The 26550-nt window shown below is 47.8% G+C and overlaps 1 protein-coding gene across 2 annotated transcripts in view; it reads left to right on the top strand.

Annotated features, from left to right (window-relative positions):
• Nucleotides 1–13040, top strand: part of LOC145356882 (uncharacterized) — a 48023-nt gene extending 34983 nt beyond the window's left edge. For both annotated transcript variants that reach the window (XM_080209851.1, XM_080209852.1), the window contains 5 exons: nt 662–730; nt 2887–2941; nt 6348–6434; nt 9164–9235; nt 11623–13040. In XM_080209851.1, the coding sequence (XP_080065977.1) occupies nt 662–730; nt 2887–2941; nt 6348–6434; nt 9164–9235; nt 11623–12524 (1185 nt within the window). In that variant the 3' untranslated portion in view covers nt 12525–13040. The remainder of the gene's footprint in view (nt 1–661; nt 731–2886; nt 2942–6347; nt 6435–9163; nt 9236–11622) is intronic.
• Nucleotides 13041–26550: the final 13510 nt, after the last annotated feature.

The following is a 26550-nucleotide window of genomic DNA, read 5'->3' as shown; positions in this document are numbered from 1 at the left end:
GAGTAAGTATTTGAGAGAATGATGTGGTAGAGTGGAATCCCGATTTTATGCACCCCGATTTAGCATGAAATCGGATATGCGTTATGACAGATGGATGCTTTTTTTTTGCCCTTTCCCGTTTCGAGATTTAGCGCGACCCCGATAACATTCACGATAACATTTTATAGACTCCAATCATCGCGTTACAAAGGGGCTGCACTGTACTTAGGAAGCTGTTTGGCCCATCCTGTCTGTCCCAGTTTGAAAGAATTATCCAATGAGTTTCCCTCCCTTTCCCCAAAGCTTTGCAAATGGTATGTGCTAAATGGACTGTTTGCGACCAATATGGAGAGGGAGATAAGGGGACGGGGAGGAAACGAAAGAACAAGATTTCCCCCTGGCCTGGTCATACTGAGTCAATGTGTGACCAGTCTCTTAGCGTACGGATGTAACAGCTCCAGTGTGTGGTAAAGGATGAACAATGCATGTGTTCTCAAGGGGTTAATCAGTTGAGCTTCTGGTTGCGTTAATCTAACTCCACCCTCATTTTGCTCACAACACTGTCCATAAGTCAAGAGGTCATGATGAAAGAATCAAGTGGAGACCCTGTCTTGCAGCGAGCCACCATCGACACAACGCTCCCTCACATTATCGATTCATTTTCATCTTCTCCTTCTGGCAGGTCTCTGAATCAAAAATGCATGAGTTCAGCATCAAGCCAATCCTGCAACACAAGGTTTTGTGCGTAAAGGTCAGTGTCTCCACCTGTCAAATTCTTCAAATGTTAATCACTCAATGCCAATCTCGCCTGTGCCAAACATCAATTGTTTCTTTCATCATCCTTTTTCTGCCTGTTTCCTTCTGTCCTCTTCTAATAGTGTTGACTCCTTGTTGGTAGATGGCCCCATAATCACCAGGCAGTGCCAGTCGCTGTGAGAGTCCCTGGCAATGGTATCAGGCTGATAGTAACCTCAAGGGATGTTTTGCCAAAAGTTCCTCACTCAACACCCACATAATGTGCACTTCCAAGTATGATACACTCGTCTGTTTCAGGATATTTGATTTCATTTATTATTGTCACATGTATTAGCATAAAGTGAAAAGTATTGTTACTTGCACGCTATACAGATAAATCACACCTCACATAGAAAAGGAAAGGAGAGAGTGCAGAATGCAGTATTACAGTCATAGCTGGAGTGTAGAGAAAGATCAACTTAATGCGAGGTAGGTCCATTCAAAAGTCTGATGGCAGCAGGGAAGAGGCTGTTCTTCAGTCAGTTGGTACGTGACCTCAGACTTTTGTATCTTTTTCCTGACGGAAGAAGGTGGAAGAGAGAATGTCCGGGGTGCATGGGGTCCTTAATTATGCTGGCTGCTTTTCCGAGGCAGCGGGAAGGGTAGACAGAGTCAATGGATGAGAGGCTGGTTTGTGTGATGGATTGGATGGATTGGATTTACGTGAATGGGTTAAATTTTATGGCAGGTGTGTTTCCCCAGAGGGTGGGCATGAAATCCCGCCACTTTCCCACCCGTCACCCGAACCTACCGGAACACTCCCAGGCCAAGATCCCAGGCAGGGACCCTACACTTGGGCTCCACTCCTCACCTGAAGACTCCAGTCAACCGCCATGGAAGCCTTTCCTGGCACTGTCGGAATGGAGGGAGCTGCAAGTTAATCTGATTGGCTGGAAAATCCTGAGGGCAGGTCTTCCACCCACTCAGCCCTTGTTAATGAGCCTCACAGTGCTTTCTTGGTGCGAGGTGGGTTAACTTGGAGTGTGTGAGCTCCACACTGAAATGAATTCTGGGGGGAGCATGCCGTCCAGATCCCCTCACAGCCCCATATCATTCTGCCCAATATTTTTAAGGCTCGGAAAGAGGCCATTCAGCCCAATAGATCCAGGCAAGTTGATACTAGGATCCATGCCAGTTGGTGAGGGCAAAGGTAAGACACCAAGCCTTTCCTTACTGAGGTGGCTTATTAACTTTGTTTATTGTTGACACTGCCCAGTGTCCCAGCTATCCCCGATTGATATGTGTTCAAAAACCCGTCACCTGTTTCCCTCAACAATGTAAGCGATAAGACATGGAGAGCAGTGTTCTATATGACACTCCTCTCACCCTTCATCACCCAACCTGTATATACTTCTAATATAGCCATTAGCTGATAGCAGACTGGGAGCTGTGCTGTCATTCATTAGGTAGAAGGTAAACAAGTCAGATGAAGATGTTCAAAATGACCAGGGGTTTGGAAGAGTAGCTTGGGAGAAATTGTTTACACTGGAGGAGAACCAGAAACCAGGGGCGGCACAGTGGTTAGCACAGTACCAGGGATCCGGGTTCAATTCTTTGTTTGAGTCACTGTCTGTGGGGAGTTTGCACGTTCTCCCAGTGTCTGCGTGGGTTTCCTCCCACGGTCCAAAGATGTGCGGGTTAGGTGGATTGGCCGTGCTAAATTCTCCCTCAGTGTACCCCGAAGAGGTGCCTGACTAACGGCGACTAGGGGGATTTTCACAGTAACTTCATTGCAGCGTTAATGTAAACCTACTTGTGGCATTAATAAATAAACAAAAACTTTAAACTTTAACCCACTCAAACATCTCCTCAGTGCATTCAATAATGTCAGCCTCTCAGACCTTCCCAATTACAGCCCATTGAGTCTGCACTGACTCTCACTCTGAAAGAGCATCTTCCTCAGACCCACCCCCTCCCCTATCCCTATAACCCCGTGCATTTACCCTGGCTAATCCATGGCAATTTTTGCAGTGACATCCATTGTTCATGAATCAAAGGAACCCCACTTCAGCGAGTAGCACCTCTGGAAGACGGTGAGAAAGGAGCCCGATAATGGGATAATTCTGCTTTAATACCAACTTGAATGTTCATGTGATTGTCGTTCTTTTCCAGGTCTGGTCTGATGACATCTACCCACTGCCTGAAAAGATCTACTGCACACAGCCAAGTAGGAACGTTTTTCTAGATAACCAGAAAGCAATTTACATGGAATGTGGAAAAGCTCTGATCTTCATCAATTCTTTGCTATAAGTTGAAATGTGGAAATGATTACGTTTCCATCTCCTTAATTCAGCTTCTATCCTTTATGCTGCTGTCACACTTACGCAGGGGGAAGAACCTGCTGATGATGTTTGAGTGTCGGCTGACTAACATTCAGATGCTCCACAGTTAGTTTGTTTTTAGAGTGCTGCTTAGGTTTGGGGTTGGGGAAAGTATAAGGAAGAGTGGAGGAGCTTTAGGAGTGTCAGTGGTGTGCGGCACAGTGGTTGGCAGTTTGATTCCCAGCTTGGGTCACTGTCTGTGCGGAGTCTGCGTGTTCTCCTCGTGTCTGCGCGGATTTCCTCCAAGTGCTCCGGTTTCCTCCCACAGTCCAAAGATGAGTGGGTTAGGTAGGTTTGCCCTGGTAAATGTGTGGGGTTCGGGGGATAGAGCAAGGTGGTGGGCCTAGGTAAGACACTCTTCTGAGGATTGGGTGCAGATTCAATGGGCCAAACAGCCTCCTTCTACACTGTAGGGATTGTAGGATGGTGGGGGGTGGACTAAATGGACCCTGGTCTTTTTCCCTAGAAACATAGGATTCTGGCGGTGTAAAATAAGCATCTCAACCCATCTGCACCGATTCTCCGAAAGAGCATCTTACCCAGGCCCATCCCCTTGCCCTATCCTTATAACCCCACGTGTTTCCCAAGGCCAATCTACCTAGCCTGCACATCTTTGGAAATCAGAGGACTGAAGTCACCTACTCTTCCCGAGTACACTCCACTAATGCATAGCAGGTCCCTGATTATTCACATACGGGGGCCCAAGTGTTACTTGCTGAAAGGAAATGATCAAATTTGCTTTCCTTTGCCTCTGTGCTTGGTGTTAACACTCTGTCTAACGGTGAGTGGTGACTTTCTGCTCCGTAACGCCACACCAGAGCCTCGTGGAGTCTTAACAGAACTCAAAAAGCCTTTCCTTAGGAAACAAGGACCACCTTTGGTAGAGATATCCGGACTGGAGCAGGAATTCCATAAAACTTCCCCTCTCTAGAGTTTGGTTGGGTCATTGACTCTGATCAGACTCTGGTCAAAGAAATTGGGTCCAAACTATTGTGGTTCATAAGTTCATAAAATATAGGAGCAGAATTAGGCCATTCAGCCCATTGAGTCCGCTCTGCCATCCCATCATGACTGATATGTTCCTCATCTCCATTTTCCTGCCTTCTCCCCATAACCCTTCAGCCCATTACCAATTCAAAATCTGTCTAACTCCTCCTTAAATTTACTCACTGTCCCAGCATCCACCGCACCTTGGGGCAGCGAATTCCACAGATTCGCAACCCTTGGGGAGAAGTAGTTTCTCCTCAACTCTGTTTTACATTTGCGGCCCCTTATCCTAAGATTAAGACCTAGGGTGCCCCACAAGAGGAAGCATCCCCTCCATGTCTACAGTATCCAAACCTTTTAGACCTGGTGGAACAGAGAGAAGATTTGCTCCAGTCCCTCTTTTTGAAACAAAATCAAGGGATAAACGTTCCAGTCCCGCCTGCCACAGGAATCCTCCTGGGTGGAATGGAAAATTGGATGGCCCATTTAAATCTCCATTAACCTGGAGCAGGAACTGGAAAATCTCACTCCTAGTTTTTCAAAAAAAAAAAGAAATAAATTACAAGGACAGGCTGTATAGACTATGGGCGGGATTTAACAGCCTCTCTCGAGGTCAACGGACATTCCCGGAGTCCGCACCTTCACTCGCTCCAATTCCATGGTGGGTGGGGCAGCAGAATTCTGACATACGTTTGTATTCCTTTGTGTGTAGGAGATTAAAGGGTGGTTTCGATGAGGGGTGATGTGGCGGCACAGTGGTGAGCACCGCTGCCTCACAGCGCCGGGGACCCAGGTTCAATTCCTGGCTTGGGTCACTGTCTGTGTGGAGTTTGCACGTTCTCCCCACGTCTGCGTGGGTTTCCTTTGGGTGCTCCGGTTTCCTCCCACACTCCAAAAATGTGGGGGTTAGGTGGATTGGCCATGCTAAATTGCCCCTTAGTGTCGTGGGATGTGCAGGTTAGAGGGATTAGTGGGATAAATGTGTGGGGTTGTGGGGATAGGGCCTGGAGTGGGATTGTTGTCAGTGCAGACTTGTTGGGCCAAATGGCCTCCTTCTGCACTGCAGAGTTTCTATGATTGAAGGGTCATTGGAGAAGATTAGTTCGTCTGTTGGAGGGAGCTTGGAACAAAAGGGATATTAAAATTTGAGCCAAGCCATTCATGTGGATGTCAAGAAACATTCCTTCACACAAGGGGTGGCAGAAATCTGGACCTTGAAAAGCTACTAACATAGAAACATAGGCCAGTATTTGACAACCTCACTCAAGCAAGGCTCATAAAATCCCACAGGAGACCGATGGAGCCACCTCACTCCGATTCTGGGCTGGGTATGGCAATACAATTCCAGCCATAGAAACTCGAAGCAGGAGTAGGCCATTCGGCCCTTCGAGTCTGTTCCGCCATTCATTTTAATCACGGCTGATTGAGGCAAAGAATCAATTAAAACCATCAAAACTGAGATTATTTCTGCAAAGAAAGACATATTGCTTAAGTTTTCCATCCTACACGCATCAGGACAAGTGCAAGAGTGCCAAAGTTCACATTCTTGTATTGGTTCTGATGAATACAAGACAAAAAGTTTTGGTAACTTGTCTCTTTTTTCAGAAATGCCCCGTCTCGCCAGAAAAAAAAGCTGAGATTGATAGAAACCAAAAGAGAAAAACACCTGAAAATCTCAGCAGGTCTGGCAGCATCTGTAAGGAGAGAAAAGAGCTGACGTTTCGAGTCCAGATGACCCTCTGTCAAAGCTTTTGGTTTCAGATTCCAGCATCTGCAGTAATTTGCTTTTATCCTGAGATTGATAGATTTTTGTTGAGGATTATAGAACAGAGGTGGGTAGGTGGAGTTAAGATACAGCTCAACCACCATCTAAGCGAACGGCAGAATAAACTCGAGGGGCTGAATGGCTTTCTGCTTTTTCTAGGCTCTTCTACACAGCATTCAGTTCTAAAAGTAAAGTAAATTTATTAGTGACAAGTAAGGCTTACATTAACCCTGCAATGAAGTTACTGTGAAATTCCCTTAGTTGCCACAGTCCAAAGCCTGGTCAATGCACCCTAACCAGCACGTCTTTCAGACTGCAGGAGGAAACCCACTCAGACACGGGGAGAATGTGCAAGCTCCACACAGACAGTGACCCAAACCGGGAATCGAATCCGGGTCCCTGGCACTGTGAGGCAGCGGTGCTAACCACTGTGCCACCGTGCCGCTGTTTTAAATAATGGATTTCAGACTGAAGTGTCTTGTTCTGTTTCCTTCATTCAGAGAGAACTCTATCTCGCTGGTTTGCTGCCACCTCTTTGATATCTCTCGTCCTGGGTCTGCTGGCCGCGCTCATCCTTTACAAGAAATGTGAGTGTTGCAAATTTGTCCTGTTGCCGCTGCACCTTAAACCTGTCTCTCAAATCAATAACACCTTCTATTTACGCAGAAAAATGTTCCCATATGCTTCAGACAGAGGTGGGAGAAAATACCGAGAAAAAGGTGGAGCTAGCTCACAGGAATTTAGCTTTTTGAAGGGGTAACCAAGATGGTAGATGCGGGCAGTGCAGTTAATGTTGTCTACATGAACTTTAGCAAGGCCTTTGATATGCAGTACCCTGTCAAAGGCCTTGCTAAAGTTCATGTAGACAACATCAACCGCACTGCCCTCATCTACCTTCTTGGTTACCCATCCAAAAAACCAACTACAATCCCCCAAGATCTGCACCCTCCTCCAATTCTGCCCTCTTCAGTGTCCCTGGCAGCGACTGTGTCTTCAGTACAAAGCTCTAAGCTCTGGAATTCCCACCCTAAACCCTTCCGATTTGTTACCTCTTCTTGAAAACTCTTCTTAAACCCTACCCGTTTGATCAAGCTTTGGACATCACAGGCTGGACTTTCCACCCGCGTTCGCCCCAAAGACAGAAAATCCTGCCCGAGATCAACATGGTCCATGCCCCTGACCGCTACGATTCCCGTGGCAGGCAGGACAGGAAAATTCTATCCCATATGTCTGTATCGACATTAATCAGGCAATTGAGGTGGACGTGTTAGAATATGAGCTCCCTGATTGAGGGCCAAATTGATGGGCTGATCAGGGAGCCTCTTACTTTGTACTTAACCAGGCGTGTCAATTCCTCTGGAACTCCTAGTGTAGATGGCTAACAGAAAGCACACTGTACACTGTTGTCAGACTTATAAATAATGGGATTTTGGTGAAAGGACTTCTACCTCCGAGGGCTTATTACAATGTCTAAATCTCCTTCTACGGTTCAGCGTCAAATTTTGATTTGATAAGAACAATGTGAAACTGCCAGAAGAACAAATTGTTGTCACCCTGCAGCACAGCAACTGCTGGGAACAAAGAGAGGAGTCAAGTATACAATGTCACCTGAGGGTGCAGATCCTAGATAGGATCTATTTATTTACACTGGGTATTGAGGGCAGTGACAACACACCTCTCTAAATATTTTTTCACTCAAATTGTTTTTGCTGCATTGTTCTCACTGTACCTGGAGGTTGATTGAGTATAGTGCCCTGGCTGGTTAGGGTGGTTACTGACGCATCTTTTGTTTAAAGACGAGAAACTTCAAAGTGTTGATGTTCAAAGAGACTTAGTCGGGCCGCCAGTACAAGGAACATACAGGGAGGAATTCTCCCCAAAATGCTGAATTCGCGGGAAGACTGGAGTAATTCTCTTTTTTTTTGTGTGGGAGTTCACACTAGAATCTCCCGCACTCTGTGCATTGCAGAGGTCAGCAGGGTGAATATCATTAGATTTCAGGGGGGGTGGGGTCTATTCCCACCAAGGAAGCTGAAACCAGCGGGTCCCGAACTGTCAGCCTTCCTGTTTGCTGGTCAGCTCGGGACCACCGCAGTGCTTTCCCTCTCAGATCCCCCCACAATCGCAGCCCCTGACCATTCCCGCAACCCCCCCCCCCCCCGCCCCCGCTTCGTCCCGGACTACCCCAATCTCCAGTGCGCTCCCCCCCCCCCCCCCCCTCCCTACCCCCCACCCCGCAGTGCAGACAGCCAATTTATCATTTATCCATGGTTTCCAGCATGGAGCAGACCGCACTGGAATTCCGGCACTGGGAGACATTAACGCTGGTAGGGACTCCGCAAATCACCCCTGCGGGTTTCTCCCGGCCCACTGTGCTAAATGAATCAGCGCAGCGTTGGGGGCGGGGGGGGGGCGCGAAAATTGCCCCCGCTATGTTTTTAGAAATGCAAATGGCATATTGGCCTTTCCTGCAGAAGGATTGGAGTCCAGGAATAAATAAATCTTCCTGCAATTGTACAGAATTGTGCCGGTTAGGTGCATTGGCCGTGCTAAATTGCCCCTTAGTGTCAGAGGGGTTAGCAGGGTAAATATATGGGGTTACAGGGATGGGATCTGGATGGGATTGTTGTCAGTGCAGACTTGATGGGCTGAATGGTCTCCTTCTGCATTGTAGGGATTCTATAGATTCTATATTTCTATCTCCCCTAAGGCTTACAGATGTATACCTGGCAAATATGTAAATTTTATGTGTTCTACTTGTTGGAATAGCCCAGCACCAAAATAACTTTCAAAGAGCAAAGAAAATTACAGCACAGGAACAGGCCCTTCGGCTCTCCAAGCCTGCACCAACCAAGTTAACTAAAACCCCCTACCTTTCCAGGGACCATATCCCTCTATTCCCAACTCATTCATGTATTTATCACGATGCCCCTTAAAAGTCACTACTGTATCCGCCTCCACTACCTCCTCTGGCAACGAGTTCCAGGCACCCATCACCCTCTGTGTAAAAATTCTGCCTCGTACATCTCCTTTAAACCTTGTCCCTCACACCTTAAACCTGTGCCCCCCTAGTAATTGACTGTTCCACCCTGGGAAGAAGCTTCTGATTATTCACTCTGTCCATGCCTCTCATAATCTTGTAGACTCCTTTCAGGTCTCCCCTCAACCTCCATCGCTCCAGTGAGAACAAACCAAGTTTCTCCAACCTCTCCTCATAGGATTGTTGTCGGTGCAGGCTTGATGGGCTAAATGGCCTTCCTCTGCACCGTAGGGTTTCTATGACTGTGTGTAATGGGTCTCCTTTTGTAACCGACAGATAGGAAAAAATCTCGGCTTTGTCAAAAACTCCGGAAAGAAAATGAGCAGCTGAAAATGCGACTGGCTCCAGGTAATAACACCGGATGTGACCTCTCGCAACCTTCCCAAGAATCTTCTTCAACAAGACCATTCTCCTTTGAATATAGAAACAGAAGGAGGTGATTCAGCTCCTCGGGGCCTGTCCCTCTCCCGATTTGTCGAGGCTGATTAGCACCTCAATTCCATTTACCTGCCTTGACTCCTTATCCATTCATGCCCATTACTAACCATCAATCTCAAGCTTCCAAATTTCAACAAATCCTCTTCTTCAGCAGTGAGGGAGCTGGGGGAAATGACGGATATTGTTGGTGCAACGGGAGGTGAGGACACATTCTGGAAGGAAGGTGATGGGGATGTGGGCAGACAATGGGAACTGGGTCTCTCTCGCCTGTGTTTTGTCATTGCTACCTCCCACACCAGGTCTTCCGACACTTTTTCCATTTTCCTCAGCTGGGGGTTCCCCTTTTCCAGACCAGGTCCTCAACCACACGCGTCCCGGTTCCTGCACTTCAGTTCTTGCCCCTGCCCCTTGCTCCCAGAGCCACTTCGCCCTTCTATCTCTCATGGGTGAGCCTTGCTTTTCTCCACGCCTTCGAGAGTGTCCACGGATGTCCCTCCTGCCAAAGAAACATTCAGAAAACCCAGGAGCTAATTTTCCCATTCCGCCTGCCTTGGGAATCGGAGCAGGCGAGGGGGAACGGATCATGGAAAGGTCCGTTGACCTCAGGTGGGATTTTCCAGTTTCGAGGCAAGCGTGGCCAGAAAATCATAGAATCTCAAGAGTGCATTTGGCCCATCGAGTCTGCACCGACCACAATCCCACCCAGTCCCTATTCCCATGACCCCCACATATTTACCCTGCCCATCCCCGTGACTAGAGTCAATTTACCACGGCCAATCAACCTAACCTGCACATCTTTGGACTGTGGGAACACCTGGAGGAAACCCACACAGATATGGGGAGAACATGCAAACTCCAAACAGTAAGACAAGGCTGGAATTGAACCTGAGTCCTTGGTGCTGTGAGGCAGCAATGCTAACCCACGCTACCCATCCCCATCCCCATCACCGTCTGTAAATAATTTTTAAGCAACGGTAATTACTCCTTATCCATTTCTCAATAAGTGATAAACACATTACATCAAACACCATTCTAGCTTTGAACACATTTAATTAACAAGCAATCAGCAAGTTTTATTTAATTCATTCTTGGGATACAGCAAGACAATAATTGTCCATTCTAATTCACCCTGTGAATGTGGTGATGGGATGTCTTGTTGAACTGTTGTATTATTTGCAGTGGTGGTGATATCGCTGAGAGGCTTTGGAGATTCGATAGACCTGCAGATTAATCTGAAAAGAGACACTCATCTAAACTATGTTGGTGTGAGATTGGAGTCACACCAGATGTGGGACGGAAAACTCCCTTCCCTAAAGGGAGTTAATTCACTGAAGCAATTGGGTTTTTAACCGCAATCCAACAAATCCACGACATTTGCTGATGCTAGTGGGTGGGATTTTACAGCCCCACTTGACCCAAGACTGGAAAATCCCACCCGAGGTCAACGGACATTTCCATTGTCCGTCCCTCACCCGCACCGATTCCATGGCAGGTGAGGCAGTAGATTTCTGGAGAAACAATGGCCCCGTGGCATTATCACACGACTATTAGTCCAGAAACTCAGCTCATTTTCTCGGGCCTTGTGTTTGAATCCCACCATGGCAGGTGGTGGAATTTGATATTAAGAATCTACTGATGATCATGAAACCATTGGCGATTGCCAGAAAAACCCATCTGGTTCACTTATGTCCTTTAGGGAAGGAAATCTGCTGTCCTTCCTTGTTCTAGCCTACATGTAATTCCAGAGCCACATCAATGTGGTTGACTCTGACTGTCTTCCAAAGACTACTAGGGATGGGCAATAAATGCTGGCCCAGCCAGCGATGCCCATGTAAAGTTTATATATTTGTTCCAAGTAAGGCTTATATTAACAAAGCAATGAAGTTACTGTAAAAATCCCCTAGTCGCCACACTCTGGCACCTGTTCCGGTCAATGCACCTGACCAGGACGTCTTTCAGACTGTGGGAGGAAACCGGAGGAAACCCACACAGACATGGGGAGAATGTGCAAACTCCACACAGACAGTGACCCAAGCCGGGAATCGAACGTGTGTCCCTGGCACTGTGAGGCAGCAGTGTTAACCACTGTGCCACCGTGCATGGCTCAAGAATGAATGTTAAAAAAGTATTTCATTTCCAAATGTTTGAAGTTAAATTCCAACACTCTACTGTGGTGGGATCTGATCTTCCATCGCCTAGCTTATTAGTCCAGGTCTCTGAATTACCAATATCGATAACACAGACATTGCAACCCAATCTGTGCAATAACGTGAGCTTGTTTTGTTTTGTCCCCACAGTCAAGTTGCTGCTCCTCTGTTCCTGGGATCACAGGTACTTCCAGGAGGTGATCGAAGCCTTTGCCTTCTACCTTCAACAGGACTGCAAGTGTGAGGTGATGCTGGAGCTGTGGGAGAGGAGGCAGATCGCCCAGAAGGGCGCAATGATCTGGCTGACAGAGAAGCTCACGGCAGCGGATAAAGTCACCATCGTTTGGTCAAAGGGAGCCGAAGTGAAATGGATGTCAAAGTCTCTGCGTGAGGAGGACAGGCCTTACTTTGTCGAGTTTGAGTCTGGAGACTTGTTCACCCCCGCATTAATCACAGTGGTAGATCAACAGGCAAGGTCCCTGGCCGATAAGTTCTCCGTCGTTTTCTTTGAGAGGATCAGCGATGGGGTCCAGGTCCCCGAGATCTTCAGGAAGAAGCACACCTACAAACTGATGGCCGACCTGCAGAAGTTCCAGAGCATGATCACTCACCTCCCGGGAACCAAAGGCGGAGAGAGCGCAGCCCGGCAGAGGCTGGCTGACAGGATTGAGGCGTTTGCTGCATACCAGCAGCTCTCTCCTTCCTGGTTTGAAGACTGGCATTACAGAGAAGATCGCGTATCGTCCTCCTCGCTTGCGTTCCTGATAAGACAATTCTCCACACTGGACAAACTGATGACAGAGGAGAAGGACCCAGCAGGGCTCACCCCCCACCAGCACCTCAAAACCACCACATCCGGTGACCTCGGTTACCAGTCAAAGCACCACGCAGAGAACAACATGACTGTCAGACTATTGCCCTTGGCAAGCAGTGCCCATTTGGCTAGCTTGGCTCATGATACATGTAGCGACGTCCCTCAGCAATCCTTGGCCGTGTCCTCTGGGTATTACAGTCAACCTTCGCTGACTCTCGAAGGCAGAAAATCCCAGTGAAGGCCTCGCAGGCTCCAAACAGCCAATGGTGAATAGTCTCTACCCAGGATAGCTGCCTCAGTGAAAGGCCACATTTTGGGATGTTCGTGTTTGTCCCTGAGCGCTGATAGACCTTTGCACAACATCCTTCACTCAAGGCCCCTGTGGCTCTCAACGTGACAAGGAAATGTTTGCCAAGCTACGGGGAAGAGAGTAGGAGAGTGGAGACAAATTGGATCGCGCTTTCAATGGGCTGGACCCAGACACAATGGGCTGAATGGCCATCTTCTGAGCCGCATGATTGCACTATACTGTGAGCCAATGAACATACTGACCACGGTTACCGTCGTCCACCTTTCTGTTTGTGACATTTTAAGGATGTGGCTAATGATGAAAAATCTCATCCCTTAAGGATGCACGGTGGCACAGTGGTTAGCACTGCTGCCTCTCAGTGCCCGGGACCCAGGGTCAAATCCTGGCTTGGGTCATTGTCTGTGTGGAGTTTGCACGTTCTCCCCATGTCTGCGTGAGTTTGCTCCGGGTTCCTCCCACAGTCCAAAGTGTGCAGGTTAGGTGGACTGGTCATGCTAAATTGCCCTTTAGTGTCAAAGGGAATAGCAGAGTAAATGTGTGGGGTCGTGGGAGTAGGGCCTGGGTGGGATTGAGGTCGGTAAACATTCAATGGGCTGAAGGGCCTCCTTCTGGAGTGTAGGGATTCTATGACAATATAAGCTCAGAGAGGAGGGCAGGAGCAGAGGGTAGGTAGGAAAGAGGGGGGGTGGGGGGGAGGGGGGATGGGGGAATGGGGGTGGGGAGGGGGGATGGGGGAATGGGGGTGGGGGGTGGGGAGGGGGGAGGGGGGATGGGGGTGGGGTGGGGGGTGGAGGATGGGGGGTGGGGGATGGGGGGTGGGGAGGGGGGAGGGGGGATGGGGGGTGGGGGATGGGGGGTGGGGAGGGGGGAGGGGGGATGGGGGTGGGGTGGGGGGTGGAGGATGGGGGGTGGGGGATGGGGGGTGGGGTGGGGGGTGGAGGGTGGGGGGTGGGGGATGGGGGTGGGGGATGGGGGTGGGGTGGGGGGTGGGGTGGGGGGTGGGGGATGGGGGATGGGGGGTGGGGGATGGGGGTGGGGTGGAGGATGGGGGTGGGGTGGAGGGTGGGGGATGGGGGTGGGGTGGGGGATGGGGGTGGGGTGGAGGGTGGGGGATGGGGGTGGGGTGGAGGGTGGGGGGGATGGGGGTGGGGGATGGGGGTGGGGTGGAGGGTGGGGGGGGTGGGGGGTGGGGGTGGGGTGGAGGGTGGGGGGTGGTGGGGGATGGGGGGGGGGTGGGGGGTGGGGGATGGGGGTGGGGTGGAGGGTGGGGGGTGGTGGGGGATGGGGGGGGGTGGGGGGTGGGGGATGTGGGGTGTGGAGGGTGGGGGGTGGGGGATGGGGATGGGGGTGGGGTGTGGGGGATGGGGGTGGGGTGTGGGGGATGGGGGTGGGGGATGTGGGGGATGTGGGGGATGTGGCGGGGGGGAGGGATGTGGCGGGGGTGGGGGATGTGGCGGGGGGGGGGGTGTGGCAGGGGGGTGTGGCGGGGGGGTGGGGGTTGTGCGGGCTTTTCTAGTTTTGGGCCGACTGTGCTCAAAGAATCCCGCCCTTCATTTTTACAAACTGTGAACATCTGACTAATATGCACTGTGCTGCCCACGCTATCTCACTACCTTTCAGTATTAAAGACCAGGACGACGGTTTTCAATAAAGTTCCTTTTCTGAAAAACTTCCATTTTGATTGTTACATCAACATTGCAAAGAGTGTTAATCTGGTGAATATAAATAATTATTGAAAATTAACATAATCCAGCTTTGACCATTTCGTGCTATGAGGTTGTGATGCTCATGGTGCTGCTAAGAATAATGCTTTATATTAAAATCACACATTTCTCCATTAAGAAGTTGCTCTGATGGGTGTTGGGGGGTCCCGTATTAATGTGAAACCGCACAGGATAATGTGTTTGCACCACAGCGCACTGATGGCATCACTTGTAGCTCAGCGGGCAGCCTCTTAGCTCTGAGCTAGAAACTTGTACCCCACTCAAAGGACTTGAACCCACAACCAGACCAAAGAACAGTACAGCACAGGAACAGGCCCTTCGGCCCTCACAAATCACATTGTCCTATACAGGCCAACTGCCTGTATCCATCCATACCGTGCCTGTTTATGTGTCTATCCAGATAAGTTTTAAATACCACTAACATATCTGCCTCAACCACCTCACTTGGCAGTGCATTCCAGCCCCCCACCACCCTCTGTGTAAAATCTTTCCCTGCACATCTCCACTGAACCTTTCCCCCCTTACCTTGAACTTGTGCCCCCCTTGTAATTGTCATTTCTGCCCTGGGAAAAAAACTTCCAACTGTTCACCCTATTTATGCCCCTCATAATTTTATAAACTTCTATCAGGTCGCTCCTCACGCTCTGTCTTTCCAGGGAGAACAAGTCCAGTTTATTCAATCTCTCCTCATAGCTAATACCCTCCATACCAGGCAACATCCTGCACTCTCTCCAAAGCCTCCATGTCCTTCTGGCAGTGTGGTGACCAGAATTGGACACAGTATTCAAAATGTGGCCTAACCAACGTTTTGTAAACTGTACCATAATTTGCCAACTTTTATACTCGATACCGGAGATGAGGGGATTGGACTATGAAGAGAGACTAAATAAACTGGGTCTGTACTCGTTGGAGTTTAGAAGGATGAGGTGGGATCTTATAGAGACGTATAAGATAATGAAAGGGCTGGATAGGGTAGAGGTAGAGAGATTCTTCCTGCTTAGAAAAGATAGCAGAACTAGAGGGCACAGCCTCAAGACAAGGGAAGTCAGTTTAGATCAGTTGAGGAGGAACTGCTTCACTCAAAGAGTGGTAAATCTCTGGAATTCTCTGCCCATTGAAGTGGTGGAGGCTACCTTGCTAAATATATTTAAGTCACAGGTAGATAGGTTTTTGACAGACAAGGAAATTAAGGGTTATGGGGAGAGAGCGGGAAAGTGGAACTGATCCACTTCAGATCAGCCATGATCTTATTGAATGGCGGGGCAGGCTCGAAGGGCTAGATGGCCTACTTCTGCTCCTATTTCTTATGTTCTTATGATTGAAGTTATGACAGAGATCAAACTCCTTCTTTGTACAGTGCGACCCCGTTATAACGCGATGGTTGGGGTCCATAAAACGTTATTGCAAAAAAAGCGGGGTCGCACTAAATCGGGGTTCAAGAAAATCAGCGTTCAAATGGATTTTTCACCACATATGAAAGGGCAATTAATTCTTTGTGAAAACTAAACGTTCCCAATTATAGTTGGCATAGAAAAAGACATGCATAACATCTGCATAGAACCCTACCTCCTGTATAAAACTGGTCAATTAAAAATAATCCATTGATACTAGTGGAGAAGGTCATTAGTTTGCCTTATTACATGGTGTCCATGAGGAAGACGTCAGGGGTAAGTTTTTCACTCAGAGGGTGGTGGGTGAGTGGAATTGGCTGCCATCAGTGGGGATGGAGGTGAACTCGTTGGGGTCTTTTAAGAGACTTCTGGATGAGTAGATGGGATTTAATGGGATTGAGGGTTATAGATAGGCCTAGTAGGTAGGGATATGATCAGCGCAACTTGTGGGCCAAAGGGCCTGTTTGTGCTGTAGTTTTCTATGTTCTAAGAGGGGAAGCATTATGTAATAATCTTGATTCCGTCTTGATTTTCCATGTTCACCCAAGTATTAGAACCGCCACACCTCACTACCTCATCCACTCCAGGTGTGTGTTTATCGCAAGCAGTAATGCTAGCCTTGAGGAATGAAACCTCATTGTGTGTTCAGATTCTCAGTATCATTTAGACAATTGCTAGATTAGGTGTGACACACAACCATATACCGAGTAAAGAAATTCTCCTCTTGGCTCCAACTATACGTCTTGGTAACAGCCTCAGAAGAACACCCACCACTGTGCACTTCCACTTCTCACATTAGCATTTCTGTGGCAGTTAGTGATGTTGCCAGTTTATGTCTTTTGAGGAGCAGAAGTTATTGCTTTGAGACAGCCAAGCAAAAGGAACTCTGAGCTGGCTGACAAGGCTTGATTTTAGCCCAGGTCCCAGAGATGATGGAATCACAAAATGATCCAATCTCTCACATTACAATTTTATCTGCAAATCCGCAACTGGAGTACTGTGTGCAGTTTTGGTCCCCTTATTTGCGAAAGGCTATATTGGCCTTGGAGGGAGTACAGAGAAGGTTCACCCGGTTGATACCGGAGATGAGGGGGTTAGTTTACGAAGAGAGATTGAATAGACTGGGTCTGTACTCGTTGGAGTTTAGAAGGCTGAGGGGGGATCTTATTGAGACATATAAAAATAATGAAGGGGCTAGATAGGGTAGAGAGATTCTTCCCACTTAGAAAGGAAAACAGAACTAGAGGGCACAGTCTCAAAATAAGGGGGGGCACTTTAGAACGGAGTTGAGGAGGAACTTCTTCACTCAAAGGGTGGTGAATCTCTGGAATTCTCTGCCCATTGAAGTGGTGGAGACTACCTCGTTGAATATATTTAAGCACGTGTAGATAGATCTCTGATAGACAAGGGAATTAAGGGTGATGGGGAGAAAGCGGGAAAGTGGAACTAATCCACTTCAGATCAGCCATGATCTTATTGAATGGCGGGGCAGGCTCGAAGGGCTAGATGGCCTCCTCCTGCTCCTATTTCTTATGTTCTTATCAACAGGCCTTTCAAGTCTGAGAATTTTAGATTGTTGCTATGCAAATCTATCAATGAACAAAGTTGAGGAACTGGAGGTGAGATATGGATTTTTCTCAGCCTGGACTGACAGGGTTGAAGGGCTCCTACTGTTTCTAATGTTCCCATTTTCCTTCCTCCTGGACAGGGAATTACCAACCTCAGTCAGAATGCCAAGCGTGGCCCCCCACGTAGAAGCAGGCAAAAGGGGACAGGTGGAGGTGGGGGTGGGGGGGAGTGGAATCAGAATTCGCCTTGAGCTGCAGTTTAAACTACCCCACCCCCATGTATCAAGTGACGGGATTGTAAACTACAAGGCAGACACATCTGGTGTGCGTCATAGATAACTCAGAGAGGGGACTGGGTGCAGTGGGGCAACTCCTGCTGCCCATCATTCTCCAGTTGAGATGCTGAACTCATTCTGAATAATGAACATGGGGTTCGTGAGCACCCTGGGAACCGCATGCCCCCAACATAGAGTCACCATCTTCAAGAAAGGGGTAGAAGGTGAGCAGTAGAACTGGAAATAAACAAAATATTTTCAACCCTTTAATTCAGAGTAAAACGATTATCTGGAACCGCGAATACACCCACAAAACCACCTCAAGCAACAGTTGAGTTTCCATTCTCTTATTAGAAATTGCTGAAAGACAGGATGCAGTGTCTGTCAAGCCTACACATTCTGATTTGTCTTGTTTGTCAAGTTTAACTGACTGACAGGAAAGTAATTATTGATCTTCTGGCTCCTCAGGATTCTTTACAGCTGGTGAACCAGCTTAGAGGAATGGAGGTCCTCCGACTTGTATCATTATTGGCGGGTGGCACGGTGCCACAGTGGTTAGCACTGCTGCCTCTGGAGGCCAGGAACCTGGGTGCGATTCCCGGCTTGGGTCTCTGTCTGTGTGAAGTCTGCACCTTCTCCCCGTGTCTGCGTGGGTTTCCTCCGGGTGTTCCAGTTTCCTCCCACAGTCTGAAAAACGTGCCACTAGGCCGTGCTAAATTCTCTCAGTGTACCCAAACAGGCTCCGGAGTGTGGCGACTAGGGGATTTTCACTAACTTCACTGCAGTGTTAGTGTAAGCCTACTTGTGACACTAATAAATAAACTGAAAAATCTTAAGCTTAATTCCTTGCTGTGTATCAAGATGGTAATCTTTGACCCTCCTCCCCCTTTCCTCTGTGTAACGTGGACAACACAGAAGGGATGAGTGCCACACATAGTGGCGACACTCGCTCAAATACTTAGATATGCTGTGCCCAAAACTGCGTGGTGACACAGTGGTTAGCACTGCTGCCTCACAGCACCAGGAACCTGGGATCAATTCCAGCCTCGGGTCACTGTGTAGAGTTTGCACATTCTCCCCATGTCTGCGTGAGTTTCCTCCAGGTACTCAGATTTCCTCCCACACTCCAAAGATGCACAAGTTAGATGGATTGGCCTCGCTAAATTGCCCCTTAGTGTCCCAAGATACATTGGCTGGGAAATTAGTGGGGTAAATGTGTGGGGCCCTACAAGGTTAAAGAAGTGGTTGGACTTGGGTAAGATCCTCTTTTGCAGAGTCAGTGCAGACTCAATGGGCTGACTGGCCTCCTTCTGCACTGTAGGGATTCTATGAAAAGCTTATTGTTTATCAGTGCCTCTTCTGGAGCCATTTCCTTGACAGTTTCTGGCAGTGGGGTTTTGCCATTGCCTTTCCCAGGGGAAGGACGAGGAAACAGACACTGTTGGCACTAATCTAAACCATACACTAGCCAACTGAGCTGACTGGCTCCCTACAAATGGTTATACCGTACACAAGTAATGTACAACCCAGCTGGTCCATGTCAGAGCTTTTGCACGGGAACAGTTAAGGGGTGACTCGATAGACAACACGAGGGAGAAAGGAATAGGAGGATATGTTGGTGGGGATAGTTGAAGATGAGTGGGACCATGACACCACACAACGCTGCCACAGCAACCTCTGTAAGACATGCCAGATCATCGGCATGGATGCCATCATCTCACGTGAGAACACCATCCACACAGTACATACTCTTGCAACTCAGCCAACGTTGTCTACCTGATACGCTGCAGGAAAGGATGTCCCAGGGCTTGGTACGTTGGGGAGACCATGCAGACACTACAACAATGGATGAATGAACACCGCTTGACAATCACCAGGCAAGACTGCTCTCTTCCTGTTGGGGAACACTTCAGCGGTCGTGGGCTTTGGCCTCTGATCTTCGGGTAAACGGTCTCCAACGCAGCCTTCACGACACACGACTGTTCAGCAATTCTGCGCTGAGACTAACAGCCAAGCTCCGCACACATGAGGACAGCCTCAACCGGGATCTTGGGTTCACGATACACTATCTTTCCTGTCTGGAAACAATACACATCCTTTTAACCTGTGCATAATGCTCTCTCCACTCACATTGTCTGTACCTTTAAGACTTGATTAGCTGTAAAGACTCACATTCCAATCATTATTCATGCAAATTGAGTTTGTGTTTTTGTGGCCCGTTTGTGATCAGAACTCCCACCCACCTGACGAAGGGACAGGCTGTTCGAAAAGTGAGTGGTGTTTGCTGCAAATAAACCTGTTGGACTTTAAGCTAGTGTTGTGAGACTTCTTTCAATGATTGGGGACAGGGGAGAGAGAGGGAGGGTGTCACATAGCTATCAGAATCCAGGGGAGATGGGGGCTTGGTGTGGGAGGGTCTGGGGTTGAGGTTTGCTGCCACTCTGTCTGAGATTGGTGGGGCGGGTGGAGGGGAGGGGGAGCCACTGCCACTCCACCTGATATCAGTCTTGCTGGCATGGGGATTGGGGGGGGGGGTGGCGGCGCGGGTGGAGAGGAGGGTGTGGATAAGGGGGTCAGTGATATTGTGGGGGAGATGGGACAATGTCTATAGGAGCTAGGGAGAGAATATCCAGCCCGGGAATAATGTGGCAGGAGAACTTTATTCTATCATTCTTCTTGTGTGCATGCAAAGTTTGAGGCACCGATCTTAGCTACAAGATTTTGGGCACGTTAAGCCCCACTCACAGGCTTGTGCAGTGCAATTTGGAATATCTTTTCAGGCAGAGTACATATGGGGATGCCTGAAAATGGGTCCAAAAGTCAGATCAGAAACACTCCCAGTTTCAAGCCTGCCCAGAACTTAGAATGAAAATGGTAAAATAGGGCCCTTTGTTTCCTGGATTATAGCAGTGTCACAAAATGTGAGTCTTTTTCTTGTGATAGAGTGCGTTCACATTGAACCAGTACAACTGCAGTGATAAGAGAGATTCCCTGCTCCAGACTCAACAGCTCAGTCTCACGGCACAGCTCTGCCCTCGTGCCAGCCTCAGACCGCCATCTTGTGGCAATGAGAATGTGTTCCTGTTTCTCTGCCTGATCACAAAGGTTGAGTGGGAAAATGGATTGAAATAAAGATATTAAGCAGCTCAATCTCTAGTTCATGCAGCTGATGGCCCAGTTACTGCAATAAGCATCCAATAGGAATAAAATCAGATAGAGTGACTACTTCTGAGAGCAGTAAAATGTGCACGTGATGGAATGGATCAGCACCACACAACTATTGAAAAAGGCATTTTCGTGGGATTGGGGTGTCACTGGCAAGATCAGTATTTGTTGCCCACCCCTAACTGCCCTTAGATTGTTTGACTTGCTAGGCCATTTCAGAGGGCAGTTAAGAATCAACCACATTACTTGATGTGGCTACAAACCCACAGCAAATAAAATAAACTTTGTCAGTCAGAAGTAAGGCTTGCGTTAACACTGCAACAAAGTTACTGTGAAAATCCCGAAGTCACCACAGTCCAGGCACCTGTTCAGGCCAGTGCATCTAACCAGCACGTCTTTCAGGCTGTGGGAGGAAACTGGAGCACCTGGAGGAAACCCATGTAGACACAGGGGGAACGTGCAAACTCCAAACAGACAATGACCCAAGCCAGGAATTGAACCCAGGGCCCTGTCACTGTGAAGCAGCAGTGCAAGTCATTGCGCCACTGACGTAGGTCAAAATGGGCAAGGATGGCAGATTTCCTGTCCACAGGGGAGTTTTTATGATAATTTGTAATAGTTTCACAGCACCATTACAGAGACTAATAATTAATTACTGAATTTAAATTCCACCAACAGACCTCATGAGATTTGAACCCACGTCTCCAAAAGGGCCTGGGTAGGATTGTTACCGGTGCAGGCTCAATGGGCCTAAATGACCTCCTTGTGCACCATAATGATTCTATGACTCTAGGCCGTCCAGTTCATGGGTTTGGAAAGTGCTGAAGGAGTCTAACTAAGTTGCTGCAGTGCATCTTGTCTAACCCTGCCACAGTGCAGGGTGCAAGTGTTTACAAAAGTAAATGGGTTGCTGTCCAGCAGGCAGCTTTGCACTGGATAACACCAAGTGTTATCAAAGCTGCAGCCATCTAGGTAAGTGGAACAGCTTTGACAAAGGGTCGTCAGTACTCAAAGTGTCAGTTCTTTTCTCTCCTTACAGATGCTGCCAGACCTGCTGAGATTTCCCAGCATTTTCTCTTTTGGTTTCAAATTACTTCACACTCCTGACTTGCACCTTGTGGATGGTGGACAGGGTTTGGGAAGTCAGATGTCACTTTTCACAGAATTTCCAGCATCCTTCCTGCTTCTGTAGTGAAGTTATTTACATGGCTGATCCTGTTAAATTTCTGGTCAATGGATGTTGATGATGGCATCAAAGAGAGATTACTATCCTTCTTGCTGGGGGTGTTTGGCCTTCACGACACACAACAGCGCAGAGTCGCTGAGCAGAGACTGATAGCCAAGTTCCACATGTAAGGACAGCCTCAACCAGGATCTTGAGTTCATGTCACGCTATCTGTAATCGCCACAACTTGCCTGGACTTGCAAAATCTCACTAACTGTCCTGTCTGGAGACAATACACATCTCTTTAACCTGTGCTTAACACTCTCCCCACTCATATTGTCTGCACCTTCAAGACTTGATTAGCTGTAAAGACTTGCATTCCAATCATTATTCTATAAATTGAGTTTGTGTCTTTATACGCCCTGTTTGTAAACAGGTCTCCCACTCACCTGACAAGGAAACAACACTCCGAAAACTACCAAATAAACTTGTTAGACTTGAACCTGGTGTTGTGAAACTTCTTAATGTTTCCAACATATAGCCCAAGTCTGTATGCTGTCCAGGTTTTGTTGCATGCAGGTGAGAATTGCATCAGCACCTGTGAAGTTGCAAATTGTAGAATCATAGAATCCTGCAGTGCAGGAGGCCATTGGGCCCATTAAGGCTGCACTGACCACAATCCCACCTAGGCCCTATCCCCATAACCCAATGCATTTACCTAGCTTCTCCCCTTGACACGAAGGTGCAATTTAGCATGGCCAATCCATGTAACATAAGAAATAGGAGGAGTAGGCCATCGAGCCCTTCGAGCCTGCCCCGCCATTCAATAAGATCATGGCTGATCTGTCATGGCTCAGTTCCACATTCCCGCCCTCTCCCCATAACCCTTAATCCCCTCGCTTATCAAAAACCCATCAACCCGCGTCTTAGAAATACTTAGCGAGGCAGCCTCCACCACTTCAACGGGCAGAGAATTCCAGAGATTCACCACCCTTTGAGTGAAGAAGTTCCTCCTCAACTCCGTTCTAAACCGCCCCCCTTTATCTTGAGGCTGTGCCCCCTAGTCCTACTGTCCCTTCTGCACGGGAAGAGTCTCTCCACCTCTATCCGATCCATCCTATTCATCATCTTATATGTCTCAATGAGATCTCCCCTCATTCTTCTAAACTCTAACGAGAACAAGCCTAGTTTACTCAGCCTCTCCTCATAGCTCAACCCCCTCAACTCCGGTATCAGCCTAGTAAACCTCCTCTGCGCTCCCTCCAAGGCCAAAATATCCTTGCATAAGTGCAGCGACCAAAACTGCACACAGTACTCCAGCTGCGGCCTCACCAATGCCCTATACAACTGCAGCAAGACCTCCCTACTTTTAATATTCAATCCCCCTCGCTATGAAGGCCAGCATCCCATTCGCCTTCCTGACCACCTGCTGCACCTGTAGGCTGGGTTTTTGCGACTCATGCACAAGGATCCCGAGGTCCCTCTGCACCGTCGCCTGCTGCAGTTTTTCGCCACGTAATAGTCCTTCCTACCATTATTCCTACCAAAGTGGACCACCTCGCACTTGCCAACATTAAATTCCATTTGCCAGTTCCTGGCCCATACGCCCAGCCTATCTAGATCCTTCTGCAGACTCTCCACACCCTCCGCGCAATTTGCCGTTCCACCAATCTTGGTGTCATCAGCAAATTTCGACACCATACACTCGGTTCCCTCCTCCAGATCATCTATAAAATTGGTAAATAGCTGAGGCCATAGCAACCCACACATCTTTGGAGTATGGGAGGAAACCGGAGCACCCGGAGGAAACCGACGCAGACACGAAGAACGTGCAAACTCCCCACAGACAGTAACTCGAGGCCAGAATTTAACCCAGGTCCCTGGAGTTGTGAGGCAGCAGTGCGAACCACTGTGCTACACCCCCACCCTCCAAATAGTACTGAACACCTCAATCAGCAAACATCTCCACTTCTAACCTGATGATACAGGGTCATTGAAGCAGAAGCTGCAAGTGTCTTGGCCAAGGAACTCCTGCAGTGATGTTCTGGGAACAAGATAACTAACCCACAACAGCCACAACCAGCATGAAACCAGTGAAATATTGTCCTCAATTACAACCCAATAATATTAAGCCATTGTCACTTCCAAACCATTTTTCTTGCCTTTTAGAGTTTTCTAGCTAATGTGAGAAGACAAAATGAAAAGTGAGCTGTGATTTTCAGCGTGCAACCTAAAACTGGAGGAAGCAGATTCATTAGTAATTTTCAAAAGGAAATTAGGCAAGTATTTAAAAGGAAATATTTGCAATGCTAAGATTTGGGGGAATGAGCCATCACCATGTCCCAAATAGAGTCTTACAGCACAGAAAGCAAAGTGGGAATCAAATGACTACAGACTTATCCCTCTTGTGAATTCAGCCTTCCCTCACTCCTACATACTTCCAACCCCTTTTTGTGGGCAGCACAGTGGCACTATGGGACCTATCAAGCCAGGGACCTGTCTGTATGGAGTCCGTACATTGTCCCCGTGTCTACATGGGTTTCCTTCCAGTCCGAAAGACGAAAGTTACTAAATTCTCCCTCAGTGTACCTGAACAGGTAGAGTGCAGCAACTAGAGGATTTTACACAGTAACTTCATTGTAGTGTCAACGTAAGCCTGTGACTGATAAATTTTAAACTTTCCACAGAATACCTATAGTGCAGAAGGAAGCCATTCAGCCCGTCAAGTCTGCATCAACCACAATCCCACCCAGACCCTATCCCCATAACCTCTCAATTACCCTGCTAATCCCCTGACGCCTGAGGTCAATCTAATCCATAGATCTTTTTGGATTGTGGGAAGAAACTGGAACACTTGGGGGAAACCCACATGGCCACATGGAGAATGTGCAAACGCCACACAGACAGTGACCTGAGGCCAGAATTGAACTTGGGTTCCTGGCACTGAGGCAGCAGTGCAAACCACTGTGCCATCACGCCACCCCTTGTAACACGCAGTAACAAGCGTAACTAGGAAAGGGAAAAATAGCACAAGTGAGACATTAATACAAGGAATAGGTTAATGTCCATCTTTATTATATAGCACCTTGTACTTCGTGCAGTTTTTCAGTTTCTATATAAAACAGGATTTGAGAGCAGAGGCATTTTAACAATGGAGTAGCATTTTGTTTTAAAACAAGTACTTTATCTTGAAACTTTGCTCGATGCTTAACTGGAGAAAAATTACAAGGAATACACAATAGTAAAATATTAATAATGCATCCAACTAGTTGTTGTTCATTGCACTAGAGTCCAAGCATATTTAGTATTTTAAAAATCTCCATTATGATGCCAAGTCTAGTTACCATTCACATTAAAACAAAACAGACTGTCAGAATGTACCAAAAGGAAAAACAAAAACACAATTGTTCTATACAGGATTGTGCTAATGATTCTCACAGGATTCTCCCTCATAACTGGCTATGCTGTGATGTTGCTTCAACCCCCTGGCCCCTCCCCAATTAGAAGCAGGTGGGGAGCAAAGTCATGCATGGGTGTGCAGACAAACACACAAAATGCCCATCTTGGTGGTAAAACCCTTGCCTCTAGTTCCCAGGGTTTCACCAAGGCAGGGAAATTGCGATAGGTGGTGGTTGGAGAACAAGCAGCAGAATGGCACTGGGTAAAATTAGGGCGTAATGACCAATTTGGGAAGGGAAGAATGGGATGGGAGGGGAAAAATGAAGAGCACTTTTTCTTTGAAAAGACCCACTTAGTGAAAATTGACAGATCCTTTCTCCTCCTAAGAGCATCAACATACAAGTGTTGGCAGAAAAAAAATCTTATTAACCCAATTCAGCTCCCTAACAAGGCCCATCTTGAGCCCTTCCATGCTATCATTATCACTCTGTAGCGGTGAGAGTGGGCAGAGTAACAGCAATGGTCAGAGGGAGGTCCTTTATAGTTTACTCAGGTAACACAGAATGAATACATTCCCATCTCATGATTCTATAGTGGCTGACCTTGTCCACAGCTGAAGTTGGAGAACATACAACACACCAAAGTTTCAGTTAAGCCCTCAATAAAATAATCCAGGTGCTATTCCCCCCCCACAACCCCTCCCCCCCCAAAATGAATGCAGAATGGGAAATTATAAAAGTTAAGGAATAAACTAGACTCTTTAGTGTGGAACCTTTGTCAATTACTTATAGTTTCGTATTGGCAATTAAAGTGCAGAGATTTAGCCAACTGTACAAAGCACTTTGGTTTTAAAGGATATTAAACCTTGATGGACAATCAACCAGGTTCACACACAGACATATACACAAGAATATAGTTATACTTCTATTCAGTGTGTTATACAAATATGCCAAAATGTTCAAAATATTAACAGATCATACTTAATTTATGGTTTGGGTCTCAATTGAGAGAAAGCATTCATGCAAGTGCATACCCAGGCCAGGGTACATGGGCAAGGAATTAGAGTGGCCAGTTAGATTTCAGCAGCATGCCCATCAGTTAGCTTCCGTGGCACGAGAACATCTTGGCACTTTGCTGGATAGGGAAATGAGGGAGGATTCATCATCACCAAAAGAGGGAGCCGAATGTGGAAAAAGTGTGCAAGATTGTGTGTAAACATGTACAGCCAATGAGTTAACATTCGGGAGTTATTAATACTGCACTGGTG

Source organism: Carcharhinus amblyrhynchos, chromosome 22 (assembly GCF_965287045.1).
Source record: "Carcharhinus amblyrhynchos chromosome 22, sCarAmb.v2.hapA, whole genome shotgun sequence".
Lineage (NCBI taxonomy): Eukaryota > Metazoa > Chordata > Chondrichthyes > Carcharhiniformes > Carcharhinidae > Carcharhinus > Carcharhinus amblyrhynchos.
Note: the sequence above shows the minus strand (reverse complement) of the source record. Positions and strands in the feature narration are given on the sequence as shown.